Source organism: Orycteropus afer, unplaced genomic scaffold (assembly GCF_000298275.1).
Source record: "Orycteropus afer afer isolate SDZICR_OR568_19922 unplaced genomic scaffold, OryAfe1.0 scaffold00010, whole genome shotgun sequence".
NCBI lineage: Eukaryota > Metazoa > Chordata > Mammalia > Tubulidentata > Orycteropodidae > Orycteropus > Orycteropus afer.
This window is the reverse complement of record NW_006921597.1, coordinates 17082030-17109918: the sequence shown is the minus strand read 5'-3', so window position 1 is coordinate 17109918 and position 27889 is coordinate 17082030. Positions and strand designations below refer to the sequence as shown.

The window sequence follows — 27889 nt, the reverse complement described above, 5'->3', positions numbered from 1 at the left end:
CTGACGTTTCTGCAACACCCATGTTCATCGCAGCACTATTTACAATAGCCAAAAGATGGAAACAACCTAGGTGTCCATCAACTGAGGAACGGATATCCAAATTATGGTACATACACACAATGGAATACTATGCAACCGTAAAGAATAATATAGAATCTGCAAAACACCACATAATGTGGATGAACTTGGAGGACATTATGATGAAATAAGTCAATCACAAAAGGACAAATACTGTATTAATCCGTTACTGTAAAAGTCAAGGAAATGCTTATCCATGGAAGGACATTTTCTTTGCTGGTTACCAGGGGTGGGAGGGGAGGGGAGGGAATACTGTTAGATAGATAGAGATAAGTTTTGATTTGGGTGAAGAGAAATGTACCAAATGTGAGTGATCAATATAGTGGCATTGAGGAAGAGAAAGACATAGAGAGGTACTTGGGAAGGACAGACAACAAAGATGAACCCTTTTGAGCATATAGTACGGCATGGTTGGTTAAGGCAAACACAGGTATATGGATGGATAGATGGGTGGACAGGCTGAAATATTAGGTATGTCTATGAAGTGTGGAGTGCACCCAAGAACATGTATAGGGTTGGCAGACAGTGGTCCAATAACTTTACGTGTATGATCTGAATTCCCAGGTGTATAATGGTGCTGACAAGGCGCAAGGTTGTAGTCACTGCTTGGTCATAGCCAGCTACCCAGAGGGATTGAGTAGTTGAACCTATGGGCTCGGGACCTAGTCCCAGAGGACATCAAGCTCAATTGGCATAACATACTACACAAAACATTGTTCCACCTCCTACTGCGGCGAGTAGTGACTGGGATCTTTAAAGCTTGCAAGCTGCCATCTAGATGCACTGATGGGTCTCTCCTCATCCAAAGTGAAGAAGAATGAAGAAAACCAAAAATTCATGGAAACAATTAGTCCTAGCAACTGGTACACCATCTGATCTGCAGCCTATACGACTATGAGACCAGAAGAACTAGATGGTGCATGGTGCCTGGCTACTACTGCCAACCACTTGGAAGAGGATCTATGTAGGAGATCCTGGATAGACAGGGAGAACAATGTGGAACAAAACTCAAAATCATTTGGAAAGAAAAAAGGGGGGGGGACCAGGTTTGCTGGCCTGATAGAGACTGGTGGAACCACTCAGACTATGGCCCCTAGATGCCCTTCTGGTCTGGAATTGAACGCACACCTGGCTTCCAGCTAAACAATAGAAAGGCATATGAGTTGAACACTTACCTGAAGTAGATACACTCCTTTGAAAGAATAAGCATGAGAGAAAGAAGGGTTGCTTATGCACAGGGAGACAGATCAGGGGGCAGTAGTGCATGGAGGAATGGACGCAGGGAAGAGGTAACTATTTGGAGGAGGTGGGAGGGGAGATGTTGCATTGTGGTAATTTGTGGTCAATGTCATGAGACAAAGTGTATGTGAACTGCTGTGTGGAAAGTGTATTTGTAAATTTTCACCCAAATCACAATGAAAAGAAAAAAAAAAGGTTAAAATGACAAATTTTTCTACAAAAAAAAATAAAAGTAAATAAATAAAGTATAACTCTTCTTCATTCTTCCTCATTCATTGCCCAGTTCTCACATGCATAAGAGGCAACTGAAAATACCATGGCTTAGGTTAAGCAAATCTTAGTCTTCAAGGAGATATGTTTGGTCTTCAGCACTTGAAAGAGGTCTTTTGCAGCAGATACACCCAATGCAATACATCTTCTGATGTCTTGACTGCTGCCTCCATTGGTGTTAATTGTAGAACCAAGTAATAAGAAGTCCTTGACAACTTCAATCTTTTCTCCATTTATCATAATGCTATTTATTGGCCCAATTGTGAGGATTTTTGTTTTATTATTGAGGTGTAATGTACACTGCAGACAGTAGTCTTTAATCTTCATCTGTAAGTGTTTCAAGTCATCTTCACTTTCAGCAAGCAAAGATGCATCATCTGCGTATTGCAGATTATTAATGACTCTTCCTCCAATCCTGATACCACATTCTTCTTCACATAATCCAGCTTCTTGCTCAGCATACAGGCTGAATAAGTATGGTGAAAGGATACAACCTTGATGCACTCCCTTCTTGATTTTAAACCACGCAGTATCCTTCTGTTCTGTTTGAACGACAGCCTCCTGATCTATGTACAGGTTCCTCATGAGTACAATAAGTGTTCTGGAATTCCCATTCTTCTCCATGTTATCCATAATTTGTTATAATCCATACAATCAAATGCTTTTGCATCGTCAATAAAACATAAGTAAACATCTTTCTGATATTCTTTGCTTTCAGCCAAGATCCAGCTAACATCAGCAATGATATCCCTCGTTCCACATCCTCTTCTGAATCCAGTTTGCAATTCTGGAACTTCTCTGTCAATATACATTTTTGAAATATCTTCAGTAAGATTTTACTTGCATGTGATATTAATGATATTGTTGGATATTTTCCACATTCTGTGGGATCACCTTTCTTTGGAATGGGTCAAAATATGGATGTCTTCCAGTCAGTTGGCCAGGTAGCTGTCTTCCAAACCTCGTGGCATGGCCAAGTGAGGGCCTCCAGTGAGGAATCCGTTTGTTGAAACATCTCAGTAGATATTCTGTCAATTCCTGGAGCCTTGTTTTTCACCAATTCCTTCAGTGCAGCTTTGACTGCTTCCTTCAGTAACACTGGTTCTTGATCATATGCCACCTCCTGAAACAGATGAACATCGACCAATTCTTTTTGGTACAATGACTCTGTGTATTCCTTCCATCTTCTTTTCACGTTTCTTGCATCATTCAATATTTTGCCCATAGACTCTTTCAATACTGCAACACAAGGCTTAATTTTTTTCTTCAGCTCTTTTAGCTTGAGAAATGCCAAGCGTGTTCTTTCCTTGTGGTTTTCTAACTCTAGGTCTTTGCACATTTCATTATAATAATCAACTTTGTCTTCTTGAGCTGCTCTTTGAAATCTTCTGTTCAGCTCTTTTACCTTTTCATTTCATCTGCTTTAGCTACTGTCCATCAAGGGCAAGTTTCAGAGTCTCTTCTGACATCGATTTTGATCTTTTCTTCATTTCCTGTCTTTTTAATGACCTCTTGCTTTCTTTGTGGATGATGTTCTTGATGTCATCCCACAACTCCTCTGGTTTTCAGTCACTGTTGTTCAACACATCACATCTATTCTTTAAATGGTCTCTCAATTCAGATGGGATATAATCAAGGTCATGTTTTGGCTCTCATGGACTTGTTTTAATTGTCTTCAACATCAACTTGAACTTGCATGTGAACAGTTGATGGTCTGTTCCACAATCAGCTCCTGGCCTTGTTTTGGCTGAAGATAATGAGTTTCTCCATCACTTCTTGCCACAGATGTAGTCGATCTGATTCCTGGGTACTCCATCTGGTGAAGTCCACATGTATAGCCACCGTTTGTGTTGTTGAAAAGAGGTATTTGCAATGTATAAGTCATAGGACTTGCAAAATTCTATCATGCGATCTCCAGCGTTATTTTGATTACCAAGACCATATTTTCCAACTACTGGTGATTCTTCTTTGTTTCCAACTTTTGCATTCCAATCACCAGTGATAATCAACACACCTTGACTGCATGTTTGGTTAATTTCAGACTGTAGAAGTTGGCAAAAATCTTCAATTTCCTCATCTTTGGCTTTGGCGGTTGGTGTGTGTATCTGAATAACAAAAACAAACTGCTGTCAAGTCAACTGTGACTCAGTGACCCCTTTTTGGGTTTCCAAAGCAGTATCTCTATGGAAGTAGATTATTGTCCAGTCTTTCTTCTGAGAAGTGGTTGGTTTGAATCTCCAGCCTTCTGGTTAGCAATCAAACGCTTTAAGCATTACACCACCAGAGCTCTCTATTTGAATAACAATAGTATTAACTGGTCCTCATTGCAGGAGTATGGATATTATTCTACCACTGACAGCAGTGTACTTCAAGATAGGTCTTGAAACACTCTTTATGATGATGAATGCCCTGCCATTCCTCTTCAATTTGTCATTCCTGGCATAGTAGATCATATGGTTGTCTAATTCAAAATGGCCAAAACCAGTCCATTCCAGCTCACTAATGTCTAGGATGTCAATCGTTTTGTGTTCCATTTCATTTTGTTTTTCTAAATTTTATTTTTAAGAGCTTGTTTCACATTCAATGTTATGTGCACATTTAGTTTCACTCCCCATTTACCATGTCCAACCCTAACCCAGGCTTCTCCCCTCCCTACCCAGTAACCCTCCCCCGTGTCCCTCATATTTACGCAATTGTTTGTCCTGCATTTCCTCAATTTGAATGTTTGTCCTCTGGTGCCCCATGGTCTATTGCTTTAAGGGATGTATAACCATAGAGTATGGGGGTGCATCATGTTGGGTTGAATGGTCTGCATGTACATCTTGTTAACTACTGGGTTGAGAGCCAGTCCTTGGGAGTAAGCTTTATTCCAGGTGCAGAATGTATCCCAGGGCCATAGTATTAAGGGTCTCATCAGACTCCATCTGACCAGTAATTCTGGTCATTACTGAGTTTTTGGATTTTGTTGCACATTTTTCCTCCCACTCTATTCAGGATCTCCAGATTTGATCCTTTCCTGAGTGGCTGGCATTGGTAGCCAGGCACCATCTAGTTCTTCTGGTCTTGAGGGCTATTGGTGTCCTAGGGCTGATTGCTTCCAAATGCCCTTGGTTTTTTTTGCACTCTTCTTTGCTTCCAACAATAGGAGATCATTAGCTGCATGTCAGATGGCCGCTTGAAAACTTTTAAGACCCCAGTCGCTACTCACCAATGTAGGATAAGGAACAAGGCTTTCGTGTATTTTGTTGTGCCAGCTGAATCTGGTGTCCCCCAGTACTATGGTCCTGAGATAGTAGATCTGTTGGATCTCTCTCCCACAGTGTCTGGGTCTGTGAGGGATTACTCTGTCTGTCTTCTATTGTTTCTGTAAGGAAACAATATTTTGTATCACTGGTATCTGTGCAAGATTAACCTCCGCTGAATCCATCCTTGGTCTAGAGTGTACTCCTGTTCACTGACCCCCATCTGATCCTCTCAGGTGTTTATGTGTTTATCTGTAGCCTGGTGTTTGGTCTTAACGGTAATGCAGTAATTATGGACTCAATGGTTGGTATTAGCATCTGTCATCTACCTCTTATGTGCACAATTTGGTGTCCTCTCATTTCCTAATGTTATCACGGTGGTCACAAACCCTTTCCGTATATACCTCCCCAAATCCACATCAGCGTGTGGGCCCCAACTAGCCTGCAATTAATCCCTCCCCTTCCATTTCATTTTTGACAACTTCCAATTTTCCTAGATTCACACTTTGTACATTCCATGTTCAGATTATTAAAGGATGTTTGCAGGTGTTCTCATTTTGAGTTGTGCCACATCAGCAAATGGAGGTCCCAAAGGCTTTACTCTATCCACATCATTAAGACTGGCTCTACTCTGAGTAGGCAACTCTTCCCCAATCGTATTTGGAGTACCTTCTGACCTGAGGGGCTCATCTTCTGGCATTATATCGGACAATGTTTCAGGGCTATTCATAAAGTTTTCCAGTGATATATCAGACAGTGTTTCATTGCTATTCATAAGGTTTTCATTGGCCAATTCTTTGAGAAGGTGATGGCCTCTTCCTTCTTTCAAAGTCTGTCCTAGTCTGGAAGTTCCATTGAAACCTGTCCACCATGGGTGACCCTGCTGGCATTTGCAACACTGGTAGCATAGCCTCCAGCCTCCTAGCAGCACATAAGCTACCACAGGACAACAAACTGACACACAAGTTCATCTCCCTTAGCTGGTCTGAACCGCTCTGCTCACTACCTGAGCTCCCTTAAAGCCTCTCAAACCCCGTGCCCAGCTCTGTTTCCTCTATGTCACTAAAGGATAGTAATTCTACCTGTAAGTCCTCTGAAACCATCTCTTCTAGTTCCCACTAAAACTACTTAATTCAGATGTTCAGTTATTTTGGCCTAACTGCTTTTTTCCCCCTTTAGCCATTCTATAAGGAGCTCTGGTGGTGCACTGCCTACTGCATTCAACTGCTAAAGAGAGTTGGTGGTTAAACTCACTACCAGAATAAAGATGAAGCAATCTATTTCTGTAAAGATTTACTGCCTTGAAAACCCACTGGGGGTCACTATGAGTTGGAATCAACTCAATGTCAATGGGTTGGTTTTTTTTTTTTGGTTTAGCCATCCTATATGCATTGCCAAATTAACATTTCTAAATCATTTCTCTGCTCGAAAAATTTTTCATGAGGTTGTGTGACCTTGGGCAGGCTTCCTAACTTCTCTGAGCTAGTTTCCCCTTTGAAAAATGGGAATAATATTATCAGTACAGATTTCACTATCCAACACAGTAGCTATAGCCACATGTGGCTATTTCAATTAAAATGAAGTTAAATTAAAATTTTTGTTCCTCAGTTGCACTTGCAACTCAGTACTCAAGTGCTCAGTAGTGACGTGATTATTGTATAGAATAGTGAAGACATAGGGTATCTCCATCACTGTGGTAAAGTTCTATTGCACTGAGATGAGCAGTTATTGTAGAGATTTCACTGACATAGCACAAGTAAAAACTTAAACACATTGCTGATGCATAATAAACGGAAGCTTTTATTATCATGTGTTAAATATCAGGAGCTCTAGTACCCAGCTGCTAACTAAAGGGTCAGCAGTTCAAACCCACCAGCTGCTTCACAGGATAAAAATGAGGCAGTCTGCTTCTGTAAAGATTTACAGCCTTGGAGTTGTACTCCATCCTAAATGGTAGCTATGAGTCAGAATCGACTCAGTGGCCATGGGTTTGAGTTTTTTGGTTAAACGGTCTAAAATAACACTTTCAGAAAGGTTTATTCAAGTACTAATTGATATGATACATGTAAAGTACTACCAGAGCTATCACAGTGCTATTCTATCAATAAATGTTTGTTCTTCCTGTTGTTGTTGTTGTTGTTGTTGTTATTTGACGTCGAGTCGGTCCCAACTCATAGCGACCCCTCCTTGGGTTTCCAAGGCAGTATCACTACGGAAGTAGGATTGCCCAACCTTCCTTCCGAGGAGTGGCTGGTGGGTTTGAACCGCCAGCCTTCTGGTTAGCAGTCAAGTGCCTTAGGCACTATGCTACCAGAGCTCTTCCTGTAGAAACTAAAAAATGAATTACCTGCTTTAAGAGTTTACAAAATGGTAGTCTTCAGACCCGCCTAAACTTGCACCTTTTGTCAAGTCCTGAAAGTCACATATAAAGAAAATAAGATGCTGCTGTTCCAATTCATGTTTTAAGTGTATGTACAATTTCAAGTCTATCCACCAATATTGTTCAAGGGCAGAAGAACACTGTGATATTGCATTGTCTGTTCACAGGTTATTTTTCTTTAAAGAGTTGATGTTCATATTTTTTCAATGATATTGTACTATCCAAAGTCCTTTCTCTAATTAGATAACCTTCACTAGTCTCAAAAAGAATAAAAGAAAAAAACATTTGGTTTCCTTCTATAGAAGATGAAAAAATGACAATGAATGGTAGTTTATTAGGTTAAACAAAATAAATATAAAAAATATACTATGTGTGATTCCATGTAAAAAAATACAAGCTTTAAGATCACATTTATCTAAGTACAAATCCTAGCTTTACCACTTCCCACTTGTATGATTTAAGGGAAGTTACTTAACTTCTCTGAGCTACAGTATTCTAATCTGTACAATAGTCATCTCAAAGGGTTATTCTTTTGACTAAAACAGGGTTCTTGTTAGGTGCCATGGAGTCAGTTTTGATGCACAGTGCTCAATGTACAACAGAATGAAACACTGCCTGGTCCTGGCCATCCTTTACAATCATTGACATGCTTGAGCCCATGGCTGAAGCCACTGTGTCAATCTATATTGTTGAGGGTCTTCCCCTTTTTCACTGACCCTTTACCTCCCTTTGAGGGACAAAGTCTGGTTATTCCTGCTTTTAAGGAGAATTCCGGCTATACTTCCTCCACGGCAGATTTATTTGCTCTTCCAGCAGTCCGTGTTACATTCAGTATTCTTTGCTAACACCACAATTCACATGCAGCAATTCTCCTGTGGTCTTCCTTATGCATTGTCTAGTTCTCATAGGCATACGAAGCTATTGAAAATACCATCGCTTGGGTCAGGCACATCTTACTCTTAAAAGTGCCATCTTTGCTCTTAAACACTTTAAAGAGGTCTTTTGCAGCAGATTTGCCCAATGAAATAGGATTACTTTAGAATAAATGATAGCTGATTTATCAATTCGGTACAGCCATTCGGTACTACTCACAGCTATGAGGAGTGACAATCCTTATTTCTTTCTATACACAAATCATCTTGGATTTGTATCTCTTTTGGCTTTTGAAGATTCCAGTTGTTTAAACTGACAACTAGAAGAGAAGCAAGGCTTAAAATGTTTTACCAGATTGGTAAAGAAAACTGTAAATTAAGTGCATGACCTAGGAGAAGAAAACTACTATTGCCCATGAGTGTTCACCTTGGAAGTTTGGCTGGGTAACTGCTAAGCAAGCAAAGTTAGAATTTTAATGGTTAATAATTCAAGAAACCTTTCAAAATGTTTGAAAACATGCAGAAATAACCTCCACACAAGGAACAAGACTGTTTAACAAAATGTTCTTGCACCTCTCATTTATCATCTATGCTTTTTTTGAATTCTAGGAATCCGAACTGCACTTCCAAGTTTTAAATTTCACAAATGTTTAAATCCCACTAGTAATGAGATGAGGCGCTCTGGTAGCATAGTGCCTAAGGCATTTGACTGCTAACCAGAAAGCTGGCAGTTCAAACCCACCAGTTACTCCTCAGAAGGAACGTTAGGTAATCTACTCCTGTAGTGATACCGCCTCGGAAACCCAAGGAGGGGTCACTATGAGTCTGGTCCGACTCAAGGCACATAACAACAACAGTAACAAGATGAATTCCTTTTGCTGAATTCTTTCAACGGTGACTGCTGAAAAATAATAAGAAAGCAGACTTTGGACATTCCAAGTGAACAGAGAAGAAGCCCTATGCTTCGTCTAGAGGTACAAAGAACTATCAAGTACAAAACAAAGAAAATGGTGATTTTTCTAAAATATAAATTGATCGCTTGACAAATGTAATATTCTAATATACAGTCTAATATACAGTTAAATCCTAACGAATCTAGACGGTCATGCAACTTTTTTTTAATACTGGATCAAATGCTGTACAGAGAGAAATGCAGAGAATCCAAATTACAGAGCTGAGTTTGGGTACTAAAACCAAACTCGCTGCCATGAAGTCAACCGACTCATAGTGACCCCTCCTTAAGTTTCCAAGGCGGTGTTCTCTATGGAGTAGATTACCCAATCTTCCTTCTGAGGAGTGGCTGGCTAATGGGTCTGAACCGGCAGACTTCTGGTTAGCAGTCAAATGCCTTAGGCACTAAGGCCACTAGTTTACTAATTAAAATTTAAGAGAACTGAAAATGCATCCTTACGTAAAGCACAGTTGTGAGGAAACACATGCCCCGTAGCAATTCACCTTTCGGTATCGGACCCACCCACGGCGACAGAATTGTGCTTACACTGAGCTCCGTGTAAACAAACTACAAGGTCACCACTGATCTCAATTTCACACACACCTCTCAAGGAATCTGATTCTAGGAATGACAACAGTAATGCATACTCAGCTGCAGTTTTTATAGGTCTGGGGCAAAGGTTCTGGGGAACTAGATAAAGGTTAGCTGCCATTTAAGACAAGTAAGTAACAGAGGAATTATTTAGACCACCGCCTTTTTCCGAAGGCAGGAAGCACTCCAGCAAGGATCTAGGGTCAGCTTTGCCTGGGGCGGAGACAAGATTCCGGAGGCGGAGCCTGGCGCGTCTGGGGACTTACTGGAGCTGGAGGTCGGGGAGAGGTTGGCCCCGGAGATATGAGCCCAACCAGCCCTGCTCCATCCGCTCCGGGTCCCCGGCGCCCGGCCGCGGCTCCAACCACGATCTGGTCCCTCTCTGGCGTCTCGCGGTGTAGCTTCTGGAGGCAGAGAATGCCAGCACTCTACTCGCTACGGGGGTGGGGGCTTAGGACTGCTCCCACTTCTTCAACCCATCCGATTCCATTCTCTGACGCACTCTCTCATTCTCCTTTCGGCCTACCTTGCACTGAAGACCATCCAGCGCAGCTCGCGGACGCCGAAGCCTGTCCGTAGGATGGACAAGAGGCGGCGCCTGGAGCGCGCTCCCGAGCAGCTGGACCAGCCCCCAGGGCGCGCTCACCTCCCCGAGAACCGCGCTCGCGCCTCCGCTCGTTCCGACCCTGTCTCCCTTTACGGCAACCGCGAAAGTGTCGTGAGCGTGCTGCCACCGATCACAGTCACCCAGTCGGCTGGAGCCAGAGGTTCTTATTTCTAAGGGTGTGCACTTTGGGTTCAGGGTAAGGCTGCTGTGCTCGGTCTTGGGAAAACCGCGAAGGTGTCAAGGACGTTGTGGGGGGCAGAACTGCGAGGAAGGGTGGAGAGACGACTGGATGCTCTGAGGTGGGCATTGGTACATAGCTGTGTACTCACGCGAAGCGAAAGCAGTCCTTTTTCCTGGCGTAGGTTGGCGTCGCGCGCAAGTTGTAGGGAGGGCTAGGGGCAGCTGCCCCTCTGGCCCCATTTGTAGAGGGTGATGTGGCGAAGCATCTGCGCGGGAACCTGGGAGCTGTTGTGTGGGCTGGGGGTCGAGGTGAAGACAGTCTCGGCGGGCCAAGCAGGGCCGGGCGGGCGGAGGACTGGAGGCGCTGCCCTCGCGGAACCGACCTTGCCTGTCAGGTCCACACCCTCCTGCCCCGGTGCTGCCAAGTCCCCAAACCGTGTTACACCCTGTACCGGAGTTGCCTTCCCTTTGAAGTGCGGTGCTGGTATTTCGTGTCTGGGCCACGCTTCTCGGTCAGCAACTTTTCTAGAAATTTCAGCTTACATTGACAGGCTCTGAGATTGCCCGCTAGGGTTTATTTCACCAGTATTCTTGGAAGGAGAAAGGACAAGCTACCGTTTGTCGGTGTTCTTGGGAACACTGGATAAGTGGAATTTTTCCATTGAACGAACATGTTTAACTTGTTTTCTGCAGTTCAGTGCTTGGCGTATTTGTGTCATTTTACCGTTTTGCATCATTAAATATTGAACTCTGGTTGAAGTCTCTCAGTTCCTCAGTAAATCCATATTAGTATAGTAGATAAATTGAGAGTTATTTTTCCACAAATATTTGTGTCTTGGACATGGACAAATAATATAGATTCAGTTCCTGGTCTCAAACTAGTAGGAATGTATTCAGTAAGTTTGTATTGAATTGATTAACTTTATCACGTTAGACTGTGGTGAGGGCACCTAGAGCGTATTTAGAACTATTGGCGTTCATGTAACGTTCCAGAGATTGACGTTCTAAAAGCGTTTTCTTTCACATATTTCTTCTGTGCTGAGTAAAAAACAAACAAAAAAAATTGTTAAAGCTGCTTATCACATCTTGTCTTTACAACCCTTCCACTTAAGAAATAAATTAGATCAATTTGCCTCTGATATTATCCTGTCCATTCTTTTGACAGACACTTTTTTTATTTGTTATCCAATTAATAGGTTATTGCTGAGAATTTACAACTGTGGTTTCATAAACTCGTTCTCCTTCCTGTCTCACCCCGGTCTCTAAAAATGTGCATTATAACTTTATTAAGTGTTTGAAATATTACCCCAAACTTTTTTTTTTAAATAACCCCAATTATATTTTATTGCATAGTTAATTTCTTCTCTAGACAGTGGTGGATTTGTCCTTTCAAGCTGGTTAAAGGTGCTGGTGATGTTCTTTCTGAGGGTCATTGCTGTGCTGTCTTTTTTAAGGGCACAGGGAAATTATGAAATGCCACGCTTTTCTCTTCCCCCTTTGAAGCAATTTCCTTTTCTTTTTTTTTTTTTTTAAGGAATGAAAGATTTCACTTCGGCAACACAGTAGTTCTAAACTATATTACACAGCACTGTTTTTGCTTCCAAGTTGGCTGAAAAGGCTTTTGTGTTTATAAACTTGCTGTATGTATCTATCACTTGTTAAATAATGCTAAACTTAATCTTGTGATCCTATTAGTTTTCTTTTTCAACTGCTCTTTATCATTTGCCCTGACTCCCTAATAGTGTTAGCCATTAGTATTTTTCTTTGGTTATGCCACAAAGGTTGGGAAGATCTGTAAACATACTGCCAAATCTGAGCAGCTCAAAACTTGGCATCTGTAGACCTGGGGGAGTTGGGGGTTCCAGAATTTCACAGTACAGCTTGGATACTGTGTAAATTTGCCTTATGTTCTGCTGACACCTGTCAGATCCTGAAATCCACACAGAAATAAGGTAGGCAGCATGTATTATCTTCAGCTGCTGTAAGCACAGATGTGTTTTAAGGTCCACGCATTGTGCGTAATTTTAGTAAAGATATTTGTTAAGTATCTTTGATTATATTTTTGGGCCTTTTTTGGACTTTTCACATAAATATTCATGCCTGCACAAAGAAAATTCTTTGTCAGACCATATGTGTTCTTCTTGGACTCCCACAAGTTTATTCACAGCATGTTAAAACTTAGCTCTTTGCAATACTGCTCCCCTCCCTTGTTGAGCTTCTTAAAAACTCACTGCCATCAAGTCAATTCTGACTCATAGCAACCCCCTTGGGTTTCCAAGGCAGTAAATCTTACAGAAGTAGATTGCCGCATCTTCCCTCTGTGGAGTGGCTGGTAGTTTTGAACCACCAATCTGGTTAGTAGTCAAATGCCTTAGGCACTGTGCCACCAGAGCTCCTTTCTTGAAGGTATAATAACACTACCATTAATTTTTACAGAAGTAGATTGCCTCATCTTCCTCCCAGAGAGAAGCTGGTGGGTTTGAACCACTGACATTCTGGTTAGCAGCCAAGTGCCTTACCCATTGCATCATCAGAACTCCTTCACTTGGCATATTTTAATCTTTTTCTCAGGGTCTGGAACAGCTAATTATTCATTATATGCTAGGTGAATCATAGTTGTTCATTGTTCAACACATAAGTATTGATTATGTAGTAAGTGCTAGATATGATACAAAAGCCATGGTCTCTGACCTCATAGTTTATAGTCTAGTGTGGGGAATGACCACTCCCCCCCAAAAAATTAACAAACCAAAATGTTCAGAATGTGGTAAGTGCTGTGAAGGGAGCAGAGCACTAGAGCCAGGTTATAACTGAGGAGGAACATTTACTGATTAAAAATGAAAAGGTTACAATAGCCGTAGAACTGTGACCAATGTTCTTATAAATGAAGTTGTAGATGGGAACTTTTTACAGTTTAAAACACTTACTTTACTATTATGATTTATGAAAACATAGGCTTAATTAAAAATAGGTTGTGCTACAAAATTATAAATTTGTTTATAGGCTCAGTGGTAGCTTCCCCTTATATCACAATAAAATCTCAACTCCTTGCCATGGTCTAAAAACCACTATATTGTTTGACTCTTCGAACCTTTTACTCCATTCTTCCATGTGGTTTACTACTATCCAGTCATAATGATCTCTTAGGTACCTGGACAGGACAAGCTCTTTTTTTTGCCTCAGGGCCTGTTCCCTTTGCTTGTATTGTTCTTCCTCCTGCCCTTGGAATAGCTGTCTCATCTCTTCCTGTGGTTTTGGTATAAATGCCACCTCTTCAGAAACTTCATCCACCATATTTAAAATATACACCGCCAACTACTTTCTGGTTTAGCACTTTGTTTTCTTCATAGCACCTATCACATATGTAATGTTGTTCGCATGTTTACCTATATTTAGTTGTTTTGCTGCTGGACATGAGAGCTGGAGCCATATCTGTTCTCATTCACTGCACTCAGATATTGGTTGAAAGCTTTTGGAACTTGGAATCTATTTTCCAAACTGTTAATGACTGGTGGCCAGATTCCTAAGTTAGTCAACAGTTTTCATTTTTATATCTTACCCGATTTTTTTTAGTTTATTGTAGTATGGTAAGAAAAAGACGTTTTCTCCACACGCTTTTGAGAATAGGCCCAACTCCAGATAAACTAATCTTTATAATATTTGTACCTCCTTTCCCTTTTCATACCCCATATTGTTTTATCTCTTCATTCCGTGTAGTCCTGATCCTATTGCAGCCACCTAAGCTGTCCTGCTCCATTAAGATATGATGACTTTTCACTTGCTGGATTTCAGAGGCTCATCTTCTTTTTCTTCCTATAATGGTTACATAGCAATAGCAATAGGTTCTGGGTCTCAGGTGTGATGGGGAAGAAGGAAGATTGGAGATGGACCTGTGGTAGTGACAGCAGCCTCTGTGACTGTTCTATGTGTTGAAAGCAAAGTAGTCATCCATATGTCAGGGCTACACATGTATCTGAATTTATATTTGCAATGTTGTTGCTAATAGTTTTACAGAGACGGTATTGCCAAATCAAAATGCTGGCAAAGAAAACTTTTTTAAAAGTTTATTGGCTCTTTTCATGTCTAAGTTATATAATGACCAGACCTAGAAAGGTTTGTCAAAATGTAGATTTGTCTACATTTCAAGAAGTAGGATGCAAAAAAAAAAAAAAAAAAATCTAGGTCAGAGAGGGGGAAAAACTCAGAAGTATCAGTTTGTCAAGTAGTCCTGCCAAATGCTCACACTTAAAACCATTAGGATCAGTTCCTTCCAGGTGTTTAGTGCCAAACAAGCCAACACCACCCTCAGTATAAAACAAAACAAACTCACTGCTATTGAGTCGTTTCTGACTCATAGTGACCCCTGTTGGGTTTCCTAAGTGGTAAAACTTTATGGAAGTAAATTGCCCCGTCTTCCATCCACAGAGTGGCTGGTGGGTTTGAACCACCAACCTTCTGCTTAGCAGTTAAATGCCTTAGGCACTGTGCCACCAGAGCTCCTTCATCCTCAGTGTATCACCCTTTAAATACACACACACAATACATACCACCCAACAGTAGAAGAATGAACACAGCAGTAATAAAGTACCAGTTGAATTGACTAAACTTTTTATTCCCATATCCAGTGGCATTCCCTAAGAGCTTACCAAATATGAAAGCACATTATCCAATTTGATACAGAAGATTTGGCTACAAATCAAAGTGTTTTGGTATTATTGGTCTATCATTTGAGGTAAAGTTAGAAAGCTGTCAGTAGCTTAATGTTATGTAAATATAGAGGGCAGTAGTAGTTCTATGGTAGAATCTTGCTTTCTGTATGGAGACCTGGGGTTAGTTCCCAGCCATTGCACCTCATGCATTGCCACCACCTGTCTATCAGTGAAGACTTGCACACTGATGTTTCAGAGGTTCTTCTAGACTTAGATGGACTAGGAAAAAAGATCTGACAGTCTGCTTCTGAAAATCAGTCAATGGAAACTGTGTATCAGGACAGATGAATTTGCTTGCAGCTGATCAGGTAGATGGCATAGGACTGGGCAGCATTATTCTTCATGAGGTCTCCATTAGTTGGGGCCTACTTTACAGTGACTAACTACAACAAATAATTTTATAACAATTTAATCATTGGCTTTTTGTTAATTCTTCGAAATAGTAAGAAATAAGTATTGATTTACTCTCTTGGTTTGAAAATCATTTTAATATTTTTATTTCAGAATACTTCAGTTGGTTAAATTGTGGTCCTTTTTTAAAAATATTTAAGCAAGTTAACTTGACTACAATGGCTATTTTCTGAACTGCATACTGAAATATATAATCTGACAAATGAGTGGATACCATTTTAGATGTTAATGATTCTGAAATTGGAAAGTGATACTTATAAGGACAGAGTGAGAGCTATGGTGGTGTGCTTAAGGCATTTGACTGCTAACCAGAAGGCTGACAGTTCAATCCCACCAGCCACTCCTCGGAAGGAAGGTTGGGCAGTCTACTTCTGTAGAGATACTGCCTTGGAAACCCAAGGAGGGGTCGCTATGAGTTGGATCTGACTCGACAGCAGTGAGTTTTTGAGATAAGGACAGTATATTAAATCCTGGGCATGGTGATACTAGGTCCATTGTTGAGATGCTCTGGAACTTGTACTACATTCTATAGTCCTATATAATGCAGCATTTCTGGGAATTTTATATTGCTTACTGAATAGGAGCTCTGGTAGCATAGTGGCTAAAAGCACTTGACTGCTATCCAGAAGGCTGGCGGTTCAAACCCACCAGCCACTCCTCGGAAGGAAGGTTGGGCAATCCTACTTCTGTAGCGATACTGCCTCGGAAACCCAAGGAGGGGTCGCTATGAGTCAGGGCCGACTCGACGGCACATAACAACAACAACAACAACTGAATAGTTTATAACCAGAACGAGAACAGATATGGCTCCAGCTCGCTTTTGGTTCAATGCCACCACCCTCTTAGTTCCACTAAGATTATTTCTTCTTTGTGCTTTCTTCACCTTTTTTTTAAAAAAAAAAAAAATCCTCTTAGGGCTTCTATTCCTCCTCCCTACTGACTACAGTACAGATTTCTCGCAAGGTTCTTTATTCTTTTATTTTTCTTCCTATATTTAGTCCCTTCAGGAACTCTTACACTTTATATTTTTTAACTTAAGTTTCTAAATTGATGACTTGGAATGCGAGGTAGGGAATCACCTTGCCGAAAGCAGGTTTTGGCCTCTTGGCCTTAATTATTTCCAGCAGTACCAAAACCTAAGGCTGATGAATGGTGGCCGACCAGACCAAAAGCAACTACCTGGGGACCTGATGCTAACCAAGAATCATGAGGCATGATATAATCTATCGTGGCCAAATGGTAAAGTGGGTAAGAGCCCTGAGTTCAAAGGCTCAGATGGAGCTTTCCGGTTTACAGGAGAGGGTAATATGTCCCTCTGTGGGGCATGGAAGTTCTGCTCTAGGACCCCTCCTGGTACTCACCCTATGTATTTCTTCTTTTGTATCCTTTTTTCTTATATAAAGCTGTTGTTGCAGGTATGGTGGTTCCCATTGAGCTCTGTGAGTCATTTCAGCAAATTATTGAATCCAAAGAAGTAATTGGCCATTCAAAAGTGGAGGAAGTCGTGTGGACTTCCATACTTGCATCTGGTACTGTAGGAGGAAGAGAAAACCCCCAAATTTGGGCCCAGCTTGTCTGAAGTGGAAGGAGTTGTGTGGACTCCTGGGCTTGCATCTGGCACACTGACGAGGTAGAGGAAAACCCCAAATTTGAGGCCTGCTGGTCTGAAGTGGAGTGAGTCATGTACACTACCGAGCTCATAGTTGGTACCCACTGACCTAGCCCTGGATGGCTTGGGTTAAAAGAGAAAAGAGGTCTGGGGGCAGCTGGAGTTTGAAATAAACAGCAAAGGAAAGTTGAAATTTCTTTCTGTATGATGCAGCTGGCATGTGGAGTGGGATTTGATACTCTACACAATTTGTATCATAGGTGGGTGATCTTAGTCTCCCTGGACTGATTTGCATAATTGGTGCATTGAACAGGGTTCGCTAGAGTTGTGCCTGGTATTGCAGTCTTTTGGTTTTGTCTAAAATAGCTCTGCTTAAAAACCTATGTATGTCTCCCTTCTTACCCTCATCCCCAGATCCCCTCACTCTACCTCAAAGCCAAAATAACAGTTTTCTTCAACTGTCTTTTTTGATAGTAGTACTAGTCTCTACCTGTTGACTCCTTTTTGTTTCTCCATAACGCCTTTTATTTAACCCCTAAGCATTTTCTGCTAATTCTTCCTTCTAATACAGATATTAAGGAGTTCTGGTGGTGCAGTGGATAAGGCATTTGTCTGCTGAGTAGAAGGTCAGCAGTTCAAACCCACCAGCTGCTCCTTGGAAGGAGGATGGGGCTGTCTACTTCCATTAAGATTTATAGTCTCGGAAACCCAAGGGGGTCACTATGAGTTGGAATTGACTCAATGGCAGTGAGTTTGGTTTTTTGGTTAGAATAGAAATTACTTACAGATTTGATTGTCTTTCATAATTCCATTTTACTACCCTGCTATGTCCTCACCACTTCAAACCATTGAGATCCCAAAACTGGGAGCTGTGGTGGCATAATGCCTAAGACATTTGACTGCTAACCAGAAGGCTGGTGGTTCAAACCCACCATCCACTCCTCGGAAGGAAGATTGGGCAATCTACTTCTGTAGTGATACCACCTCGTAAACCCAAGGAGGGGTCGCTAGGAGTCAGACCCAACTCAACAGTTTTTGTTTTGTTTTGTTTTGTTTTAATGTGTTCTAAAGTAAAAGTGCTTCAGGGATTAAATTCAAGATCCATTATCAACAATCATCACTTACACAACTTAGTTTTTTCATTGTTGTTTACCGGCACCTGGAATACCACTGCATGGTAATTTCTTTTGGCTCAACACCATCAGTAGAAGTAGACCCAAAAAAAAGGTCCCTGGTTTGCTGATCCCTAGTTGACATTTAAGTCTATTTGAAGTTTGATGTTGTGTGTGTGTATTTTTTTTAATGTACTGATATTTTATAAGATATATAACAGTGGCTAACAAATGCATTTTATTTATACAGGTAAAGACCAGCCACAAAAAAAGCTATAAAACTTAAGATAAGTTACTGTCTCCAGATAATAGAAAACCAAGATCCATGAGTGGGCATCGGTCAACAAGGAAACGATGTGGAGATTCTCACCTGGAGTCCCCTGTGGGCTTTGGGCATATGAGTACTACAGGATGTATATTAAATAAATTGTTTCAGTTACCTACACCACCATTATCAAGACACCAACTTAAGCGGCTAGAAGAACACAGATACCAGAGTGCTGGACGGTCCCTGCTTGAGCCCTTAATGCAAGGATATTGGGAATGGCTAGTTGGTAGAGTTCCCTCCTGGATTGCCCCAAATCTCATCACCATCATTGGACTGTCAATAAATATCTGTACCACAGTTTTATTAGTCTACTACTGCCCTACAGCTACAGAACAGGTAAGAACAGGTTTCTTAACATATATCAACATTTGTTAAATACCAAAACATTTTAATTGGGATAATGGATCATTTTAGCTAAAGTGAAGATAATATGACATCTATTTGTCACCTATTTTAAAATATCCCATCACACATACTATTGATAACCCATGTACTTCTGCTTGTAATGACAACCGACTTTATCCAGCTTTCATCCATTATTAGAAACCAGAAGCAAAGGGTTGATAACTCATAGGTAAATTAACCCTCATAGGGTTTACCTCATAGGTAAATTGTTATCAGGAATTAACTCTTGCTTTTGAAATCAGAAAATCCAAATTATATATACGTATATGTATGTGTGTGTGTGTGTGTGTGTATATATATATGTATGTATGTATGTATGTATAGCAGTTCTGGTGGCATAGTGCCTAAGGCATTTGACTGCTAACCAGAAGGTTGGCGGTTCCAACCCACCAGCCACTCCTCGGAAGGAAGGTTGGGCAATCTACTTCCGTAGTAATACCACCTCGGAAACCCAAGGAGGGGTCGCTATGAGTCGGGTCTGACTCAACGGCAAATAACAACGTGTGTGTGTGTGTGTGGATACATATATATATGGTCCACTAGTCCCTGGGACTAATTGTTTGCATGTGTCTTTGGTTTTCTTCATTTTTCTTTGCTCCAGACAAGGAGGGACCATTGTTAGATCTAGAGGACCTTGCAAGCTTTTAAGACCCTACTCACTATTCACCAAAGTAGGATGTGTTGTTGTTGTTGTTATGTGCTGTCAAGTCGGACCCGACTCATAGCGACCCCTCATTGGGTTTCTGAGGCAGTATCACTATGGAAGTAGATTGCCCCATCTTCCTTCCGAGGAGTGGCTGGCGGGTTTGAACTGCCAGCCTTCTGGTTAGCAGTCAAGTGCCTTAGGCACTACATTACCCGAGCTCCCAAAGTAGGTTGTAGAACAATGTTTTTGTGTAGTATGTTATACCAATTGAGCTTGATGCCCCTTGTGACCATAGTCCCAAGCCCACAGGCCCAACAACTCACTCCACAGGGTAGTTGGCTATGGCTAAAAAGTTATCACTTTATCCTCTTTAGTTCTATTTATATGGACATTCTTATATTACATACAAATACATATGTAGATACATTGTTTGCCAGACTTATATATGGTCATGGGTATGTTCCCTCTGCCTAGACATACCTGATCATTCAGCCCATAGATTAATGTTTGTAATTACTGATAATGCAGTACTGTGTATCTTTGTTGTCTGTACCTCTTGTACTCCTCACTGTGTCTTCCTTTTCCTCAGTATTATAGAGTTGGTCACTCACATTTGGTATGTTGCCTTTCTCTTCACCCAGATCAATACCTACCTCTTACCTATCAGGTAATTTTCCTTCCCCTACCCCCCTTCCCTCTACCCCTTCCCTGGTAACCAACAAAGAAAGTTTCCTTCCATATATAAAGCTTTCCTTGACTTTTTATAGTAGTGGACTAATACACTATTTATCCTTCTGTGTTTGACTTATTTCACTCAGCATAATGTCCTCCAGGTTCATTCATGTTATGAGCTGTTTTTGGAGTCTGCATTATTCTCCAGCATTGCATAGTATTCCATTGTATGTATGTATATTAGTTTGGTTATCCATTCCTCCATTGGTGGGCATTTAGGTTGTTTCCATCTCTTTGCTACTGTGAATAGTTCTGCGATGAACATGGGTATGCATATGTCTGTTCATGTCCTGTCTCTCACCTCTTTAGGATATATTCTTAGTAAAGGAATTGCTGGTTCAAATGATATTTCTATTTTCAGTTTTTTAAGGAAGCGCCATACCATTTGCCACAATGGTTATACCATCTTACAGTCCCACCAGCAGTGCACAAGAGTTCCAATCTCTCCGCAACCTCGTCAGCATTGGTTATTTTTCTATCCTGTTGAACTTTGCTGTTATGGCTGGGGTGAGATGATATTTCATCAGTTTTGATTTGCATGTCTCTAATGACTAAAGATCGTACGCAATTCCTCATGTGTTTGTTGGCCACCAGCACATTGTCTTTAGTGAAGTATCTGTTCAAGTGTTTTGTCCATTTTTGAATTGTGTTGTTTGTCTTTTTGGTGTTGAGGTGTTGAAGTTTTCTATAGATTTTGGAGATAAGTCCTTTGTCAGATATGTCATAGGAAAATACTTTCTCCCAATCTGTAGGGTCTCTGTTTTTTTTTTTTTTTTTTTTAATGAAGTCTTTCATTGCAAATAAAAATTTAATTTTTAAAAGGTCCCAGTTATCTAGCTTCTCTTCGACCTCCTGTGCATTCTTGGTTTGTTTGATAGTCTGTTTATGCCTTAAATTAGGGCTCCTAGATTTGACCCTATTTTATCTTCGATGAATTTTATAATTTTGGGTTTTACATTTATGTCTTTGATCCATCAGGAGTTAGTTTTTGTGTATGGTGTGAGGTATGGATCTTGTTTCATTTTTTTGCAAGTGCATATCCAATTTTGCCAGCACCATTTGTTAAAGAGGCTATCTCTTCCCCATTTAATGGGTTTTGGACCTATGTCAAAGATTATCAGATTTTAGATGGATGGATCTATTTCTGGGTTCTCAATTCTGTTCCACTGGTCTATGTGTCTGTCATTGTACCAATACCAGGCTATTTTGACCACTCTGGCTATATAGTAGGTTTTGAGATCTAGGAGTGTGAGACCTCCTACTTTGTTCTTCTTCTTCAATAGTGCTTTGCTTGTCTGGGGTCTCTTTCCATATAAAGTTAGTGATTGGTTTTACCATGTCCTTACAGAATGTTGATTAAATTAATGTTGATTGCATTAAATGCTATGTATAGATTGCTTTGGGTAGTATTGACATTTTTACAATATTCAGTCTTCCTATCCATGACTATGGTATATTCTTCTATTTATGTATATCTCTTCTAGTTTCTTGTAGTGTTTTGTAGTTTTCCTACAAACTTTGTAGTTTTGTGTAGGTCTTTTGTATCCCTGGTAAGATGTATTACCAAGTATTTTATCTTTTTGGTGGCTATTGTAAATGGTATTAATTTATTTCTCAGAGATCTTTGCTGGTGTTCTGGTGGTATAGTTAGTGCCTAAGGCATTTGACTGCTAACCAGAAGACTGGTGATTCAAACCCACCAGCCACTCCTTGGAAGAAAGGTTGGGCAGTCTACTTCTGTAGTGATACCGCCTTGGAAACCCAGGGAGGGGTCGCTATGAGTCAGATTCAACTCAATGGCAGTGAGCGAGTGAGTGAGTTGCTGGTATAGAAGAAGTCACTGATTTTTTCTTTTTTTAAAATTTTTATTGTGATTTGGCCTAACCTATGGTCTATACTGGACAGTGTTCCATGTGTGTTGTAAAAAAAAAAAAAAAAAAAGTGTATTATGTTGTTGGGTGAAGTGCTCTGTATATGTCTTTAAGGTCAAGTTGGTTGATTGTATTGTTTAGTTCTTCTGTGTCTTTGTTGAATTTCTTTCTAGCTGTTCTAGCTTCCATTGGAAGTGGTGTATTAGGTTGGGCAATCTACTGCCATAGTGATAGCACCTCAGAACCAAGGAGGGGTCGCTATGAGTCGGATCCAACTCAACGGCAATAAGTTTGGTTTTTGGTTTATTACTACTCTGGAGTAATCTGTCTTTTCAATTGTGTTAATGTCTGATTTATGTATTTTCGGATTCATGGGGTGTGTAGATATTTATTATGGTTAAGTCCTTATTAAATTGATCCTTTTATCATTATATAATGTCCTTCCTTGTCTCTTAAGATGATTTTTTTTCTTAAAGTCTATTTTATCAGGTTGTAATATTGCCACTCCTGCTCTTTTTTGATTGCCATTTGCTTGCTATATCTTTCTCCAACCTTTGATTTTTAGTCTGTTTTTGTCTTTGTCTCTAAGGTGAAATTCCTGTAGACATCATATTGATGGGTTATGTTTTCTTATCCAATCTACAACTCTCCATCTGTTGATTGGCACATTTAATCCATTTACATTCAGTATCATTGTCAACAAGTATGATTTATTGCTATTGTTTGTTATGTGTTTTTTTCAGCATTGTTGATTCCTTCCGGATAATTTTCTATGCTGAACTAATTTTGTTTATGAATCATGTCATCAATTCCATTGTTGCTATTGTTTTAGTATTTGCTAAATATTTGTGCCTCTTCTCTTTCTTATTTTGATGAGAAAGTTTATTATTTTTCTTTGACATTATCCTGTGATTTATCATTTTCTTCCCAAATTTAAAACAATCTGTTCTCTATTGCAGTTGTCTTGACTTCTTCTCCATTTGAAAGTTCTGTACCTACACTATTTATTCCCTGTTTTTGGTTTGTTGTTGTCCTTATTTACTAATGGACATCCCTGTTTACAGTCTTGTAAGCTTGTTTTACTTTGGATACTTTTGTAACTAGCTTGGTTTCTGGGTGATGTCATCATGTGTATTAATTATCATTAGTTGTCTGCTGTTGTTTGTTCTCTATCAGGACTCCTTTTAGCATTTCTTACAAGGTTGATCTGGTTTAAACAAATTTCCTTAATTTCTGTTTATATGGAAATGTCCTAATTTCACCATCAGATTTGAGTTTGCTGGGTATGTAAATTTTTGGTTGGCAATTTACTTGTTTTAGGGTTTTATATATATCTTCCCATTGCCTGCTCGCCTGAATGGTTTCTTCTGAGAAATCAGAACATAGTCTTATTGGTCACTCTTTATAGGTAACTTTTTGTTTTTCCTGTGCTGCTTTTAGGATTCTTTCTTTGTCTTTGGTTTTAGTGAATTTGATTATGATATGTTTTGGTGATTTTCTTTGGGGTCTGTGCTGTTTTGGGTTTGTTGATATTTGGAATGGTTATTTTATTGTTTTTCATCATATTAGGGAAATTCTCTTCCAACAAATCTTCAACAATTTTCTCTGTGGTTTTATTTCTTTCTACTGTTGTGGAAGTCTGGTCATGTGTAAGTTATTCCTCTTGATGGTATCCCACATGAAGCTTAGGCTTTCTTCATTTTGTTTTGATCTTTTTTCTGATTGATCACATAACAAAATAGTATTGAAATATTTGTCTTTAATTTCACTAATTTTGTCTTCCATTGATTTGATTCTATTCCTTTGTTCATTCAGTGTGTTATCTATTTCCAAAATCTTAGTGTTAATCTTCTGGGTCTCTATTTGTTGTTTCTATATAATTTCTAATTTTTACATTTATTTTGTCAGTTTGTTATAGTATTATTTTTCTGAATTGTTCTAGGGTTTTATCTGTGTTTTCCTTAAGTTTGTCATAGTTTTCCTTGATCTGTTTTTCAATGCATTGAAGATATCCAAATATAATTCTTTTGAATTCCTTCTTATGAAGTTTGAATGCTACTTCTCCCTCAGGGAGGTTTTCTAGATCTGTTTCCTGGTCCTTGTTTGTACTGCTTTGTATTACTTCTTTGTGTGTATTGGGATAGGTAGTTGTCTCTAAGACATTGTGATGTCATTGTATTTAAATCTAATTGGTGATTGTATGTTGGTGTGATTTGCGGAAGATTTTTTTTCCTTTGTTTTGTGTTGATGTATCTGAGTGAGCGGGGCTACTGACTCTGCTCCTGTGTTTGCTAGTTGACAGCACTTAGGCACTCACCACCTGTCTCCTGATAGGTATGTTAGAGAATGAGAGTATACGCACAGGTCTCTATTAGCTGTTCTTGAGGAGCTGTTGAGGGTAAGTTGGGCTGATATTGGCAACTGCCTATCATTGGTCAGTTGGTGTAGAAGCAAGTGGTGGTCCTCTGCCAGCGGGTGGGGTTTCGGGAGGAGCGGGTATGGTTGGGCCATGTGGGCACAGTTGCTGCGTGCTACTCACTTAGACAAATAAACAGAAATCTACCAAAAAAATAAAAACAAGACAATAAAAGACACAAACCACATAAACAAGCAGCAAGAATTGCAATTAAAAAAAAAAAGATATTAAATGGAAAGAAAAATTTAAAAATATATAAAGAAAGAGAGAAAAATATCCCACAATATCTGTGGAGGTGTGGATAAGAGAAAGAGCTTAAGAAAAAAAAATAATAATTAAAAAAAAAATGAGAGAACTGCAAAAAGAAAAACAAGGGATAGAAAGAACCATAGAAAGAAGCAAACCAGGGAAGGGAAAAAGAAAAAAGGTAAAAAGAAAGGAAGTAAAAATGAATAATTTAAAAACAAAACTGGGAATGGAAGCAGGATACCCAGGCTCTGTCAGGGTACACAGAGGGAAATGGATTGCCTGCTGGTCTAGAAGGTGGGTGGAGGTGGGGTATGGCCATACCTCTGTTCAGCAAGAGGTTGTGGGGTACCAGAGTAAGAAGGGGAATATCATACCTTTATAGTCATCAGCCTCCATTGTGGTTGCCCATGCTGTCCTTGCCAAGCGGAGCCTATTCTTAGGTTGCTGCTCGGATTGGAATGGTGCTTGGAAATAATTCAAAATGCCTGCACCCTCAGGGTAGCCCACAGTCCACAGCTCTGTTTGTCTACTCATTCACTGTTTTCCTTTCTAGTTGTTAGCCACTGGTACATTTGCCTACGCTGTCCTCGACATGCAGAGCTGATTCTTAGATGCTGCCTGGATCGGAACACCACTTGCAAATGCTCAGAATAACTCTGTGCCTTCAGGACAGCCAGCAGTCTACAGCTGTTTGTCACCTTATTTGCTGTTTTCCTTTCTAGTCATCAGCTACTAGTGCAGTTGCCTATGCAGTCCTCAGCAAGCAGAGCTGTAAATCCTTATGGAAGTAGACTGGTGTGGCTGATAGACCTCAGCTGTATCTCAATTATTTTAGCAAGGCAAAGGGAGTGTAAGAAAAAGTCAACATAGTACATTTCCTGTTCCCATATCCTACTCCGGCTGACATTAAGAAAGGAAGCATGCTATTATGAAGGCTCTTTCCCTAAGCTTTCTCAAATCCAAGCCTCTTCTTCTACTATTACTATATATATAAACCAAAACCATACCAAACTCATTGCCGTCAAGTTGATTTCAATTCATGGTGATCCCATATGTTTCAGAATAAAACTGCTTTATGTGGTTTTCAATGACTATAACCTTTTGGAAGTCAAGCTTTTCTTCCAAAGTGTCTCTGGGTGGATTTGAATTATCAACCTTCTAGTTTGTAGGTGAACACTTAACCATTACCGCCACCCAGGGACTCCTGTTACTAACTGTATTCATTACTTAAATGTGATATTTTCAGATGATTTGTCCTTTGGGATAAAATTACCATGATCCAGCCCTCTGTGTGGGTGCCACCACTTCCTCTCACCACCATTCATCTGCCCCTTTGTTGTACTATGGTGATTTGTATATTTCTGTGATGCTGGAAGTTACATCACTGGTATTTCAAATACCGGCAAGCTGACCCATGGTGGACAGGTTTCAGTGGGGCTTCCAGACTAAGACACACTGGAAAGAAGGACCTGTCAATCTGCTTCTTTTTTTTCATACTTTTATTGTGGTGAAAACATACAGAACAAGACATTCACTAACATAACAACGTCCACATTTATACCTCAGGGACATTGATGACATTTTTCATGTTGTGCCACCATTATTGCTATCATGTTCCAAAATACTCCACCACCATTAGCATAAACTCAGTGCCCTGCACACAAAAACTTCCCCTTTCCCCCTCCATCCTACCCCTGATTACCATTAATAATCTTTGGTTTCTGTATACAAATTGTTCTTTCAACGTATCTAGGAATTTTCCCTCCCCTCCCCAGGTAACCAATGAAGACAGTTTCCTTCCATGTATAAACCGTTCTTTGACTTTCCATAATAATGGACTAAAACATTTGTCCCTCTGCACTGACCTATTTCACCTAGCATAATGTCCACCAAGTTCATCCACATTCTGCAATGTTTTGCAGATTCTGCATCATTCTTTAGGGTTGCATAGTATTCCCCTGTGTATAAGTACCACAGTTTGGTTATCCATTCCTCAGTTGATGGGCTCTTGGGTTGTTCTATCTCTTTGCCATTGTAAATAGTGGTGCAGTGAACATGAGTGTGCATATGTCTGTTGGTGTCCTGCCTCTCACTTCTTTAGGATATATACCTAGCAATGGGATTGCTAGATCAAATGGTATTTCTATTTCCAACTTTTTAAGGAATTGCTATACTGATTTCCACAGTGGTTATATCATTTTTACAGTCCCACCAGCAGTGTATGAGAGTCCCATTCTCACCACACCCTCACCAGCATCTGTTATTTTCTGTCTTGTTGAACTTTGCTATGAATGCTGGGGTGAAATGGTATTTCATTGTTTTGATTTGCATCTTTCTAACAGCTAATGATCACAAACATTTCTTCATATGTTTGTTGGCTGCCTGAATATCTTCTTTGGTGAAGTATCTGTTCATGTCTTCTGCCCATTTTTTAATTGGATTGTTTGTCTTTTTAATGTTGAAGTGTTTTCTATAAATTCTATAAATTTTAGAGATAAGTCCTTCATCAGATATGTCATTGCTGAATATTTTTCCCATTCTATAGGGATGAAGAAGTCTTGATGCACATAAGAATTTAAATTGTAAAAGGTCTGAGTCATCTGGTTTATCTTTTGCTGTTTGTGCATTTTTAGTTATGCTTGATAGTCTATTTATGCTGTGGTAGCGTAGTGCCTAAGGCACTTAACTGCTAACCAGAAGGCTGGTGGTTCAAACCCACTAGCCACTCCTCAGAAGGAAGGTTGGGCAATCTACTTCCATAGTGATACTGCCTCACATACCCAAGGAAGGGTCGCTATGAGTTGGGTCTGACTCGACGGCATAATAACAACAAAAACAACAAGTTTGCCCCTATTTTTTCTTTGATGTGGCAATCTACTTCTTAAAAAATTGTCCAGCACAGACAATGGGCCTATAAGTTCATGTGAATGATGTAGGAGATCCTACATAAAGAGGGAGAACAAAGTGGTACAAAACTCAAAATTGTTTGG

General features: G+C 40.1%; 1 protein-coding gene across 1 annotated transcript in view; it reads left to right on the top strand.

Moving 5' to 3' along the window:
* Positions 1-18577: 18577 nt before the first annotated feature.
* The window catches only part of CEPT1 (choline/ethanolamine phosphotransferase 1), a 50527-nt gene continuing 41215 nt past the window's right edge, over positions 18578-27889 (top strand). Inside the window, exon 1 of the mRNA XM_042782003.1 lies at positions 18578-18916. Within this exon, the coding sequence (XP_042637937.1) occupies positions 18578-18916 (339 nt within the window). The remainder of the gene's footprint in view (positions 18917-27889) is intronic.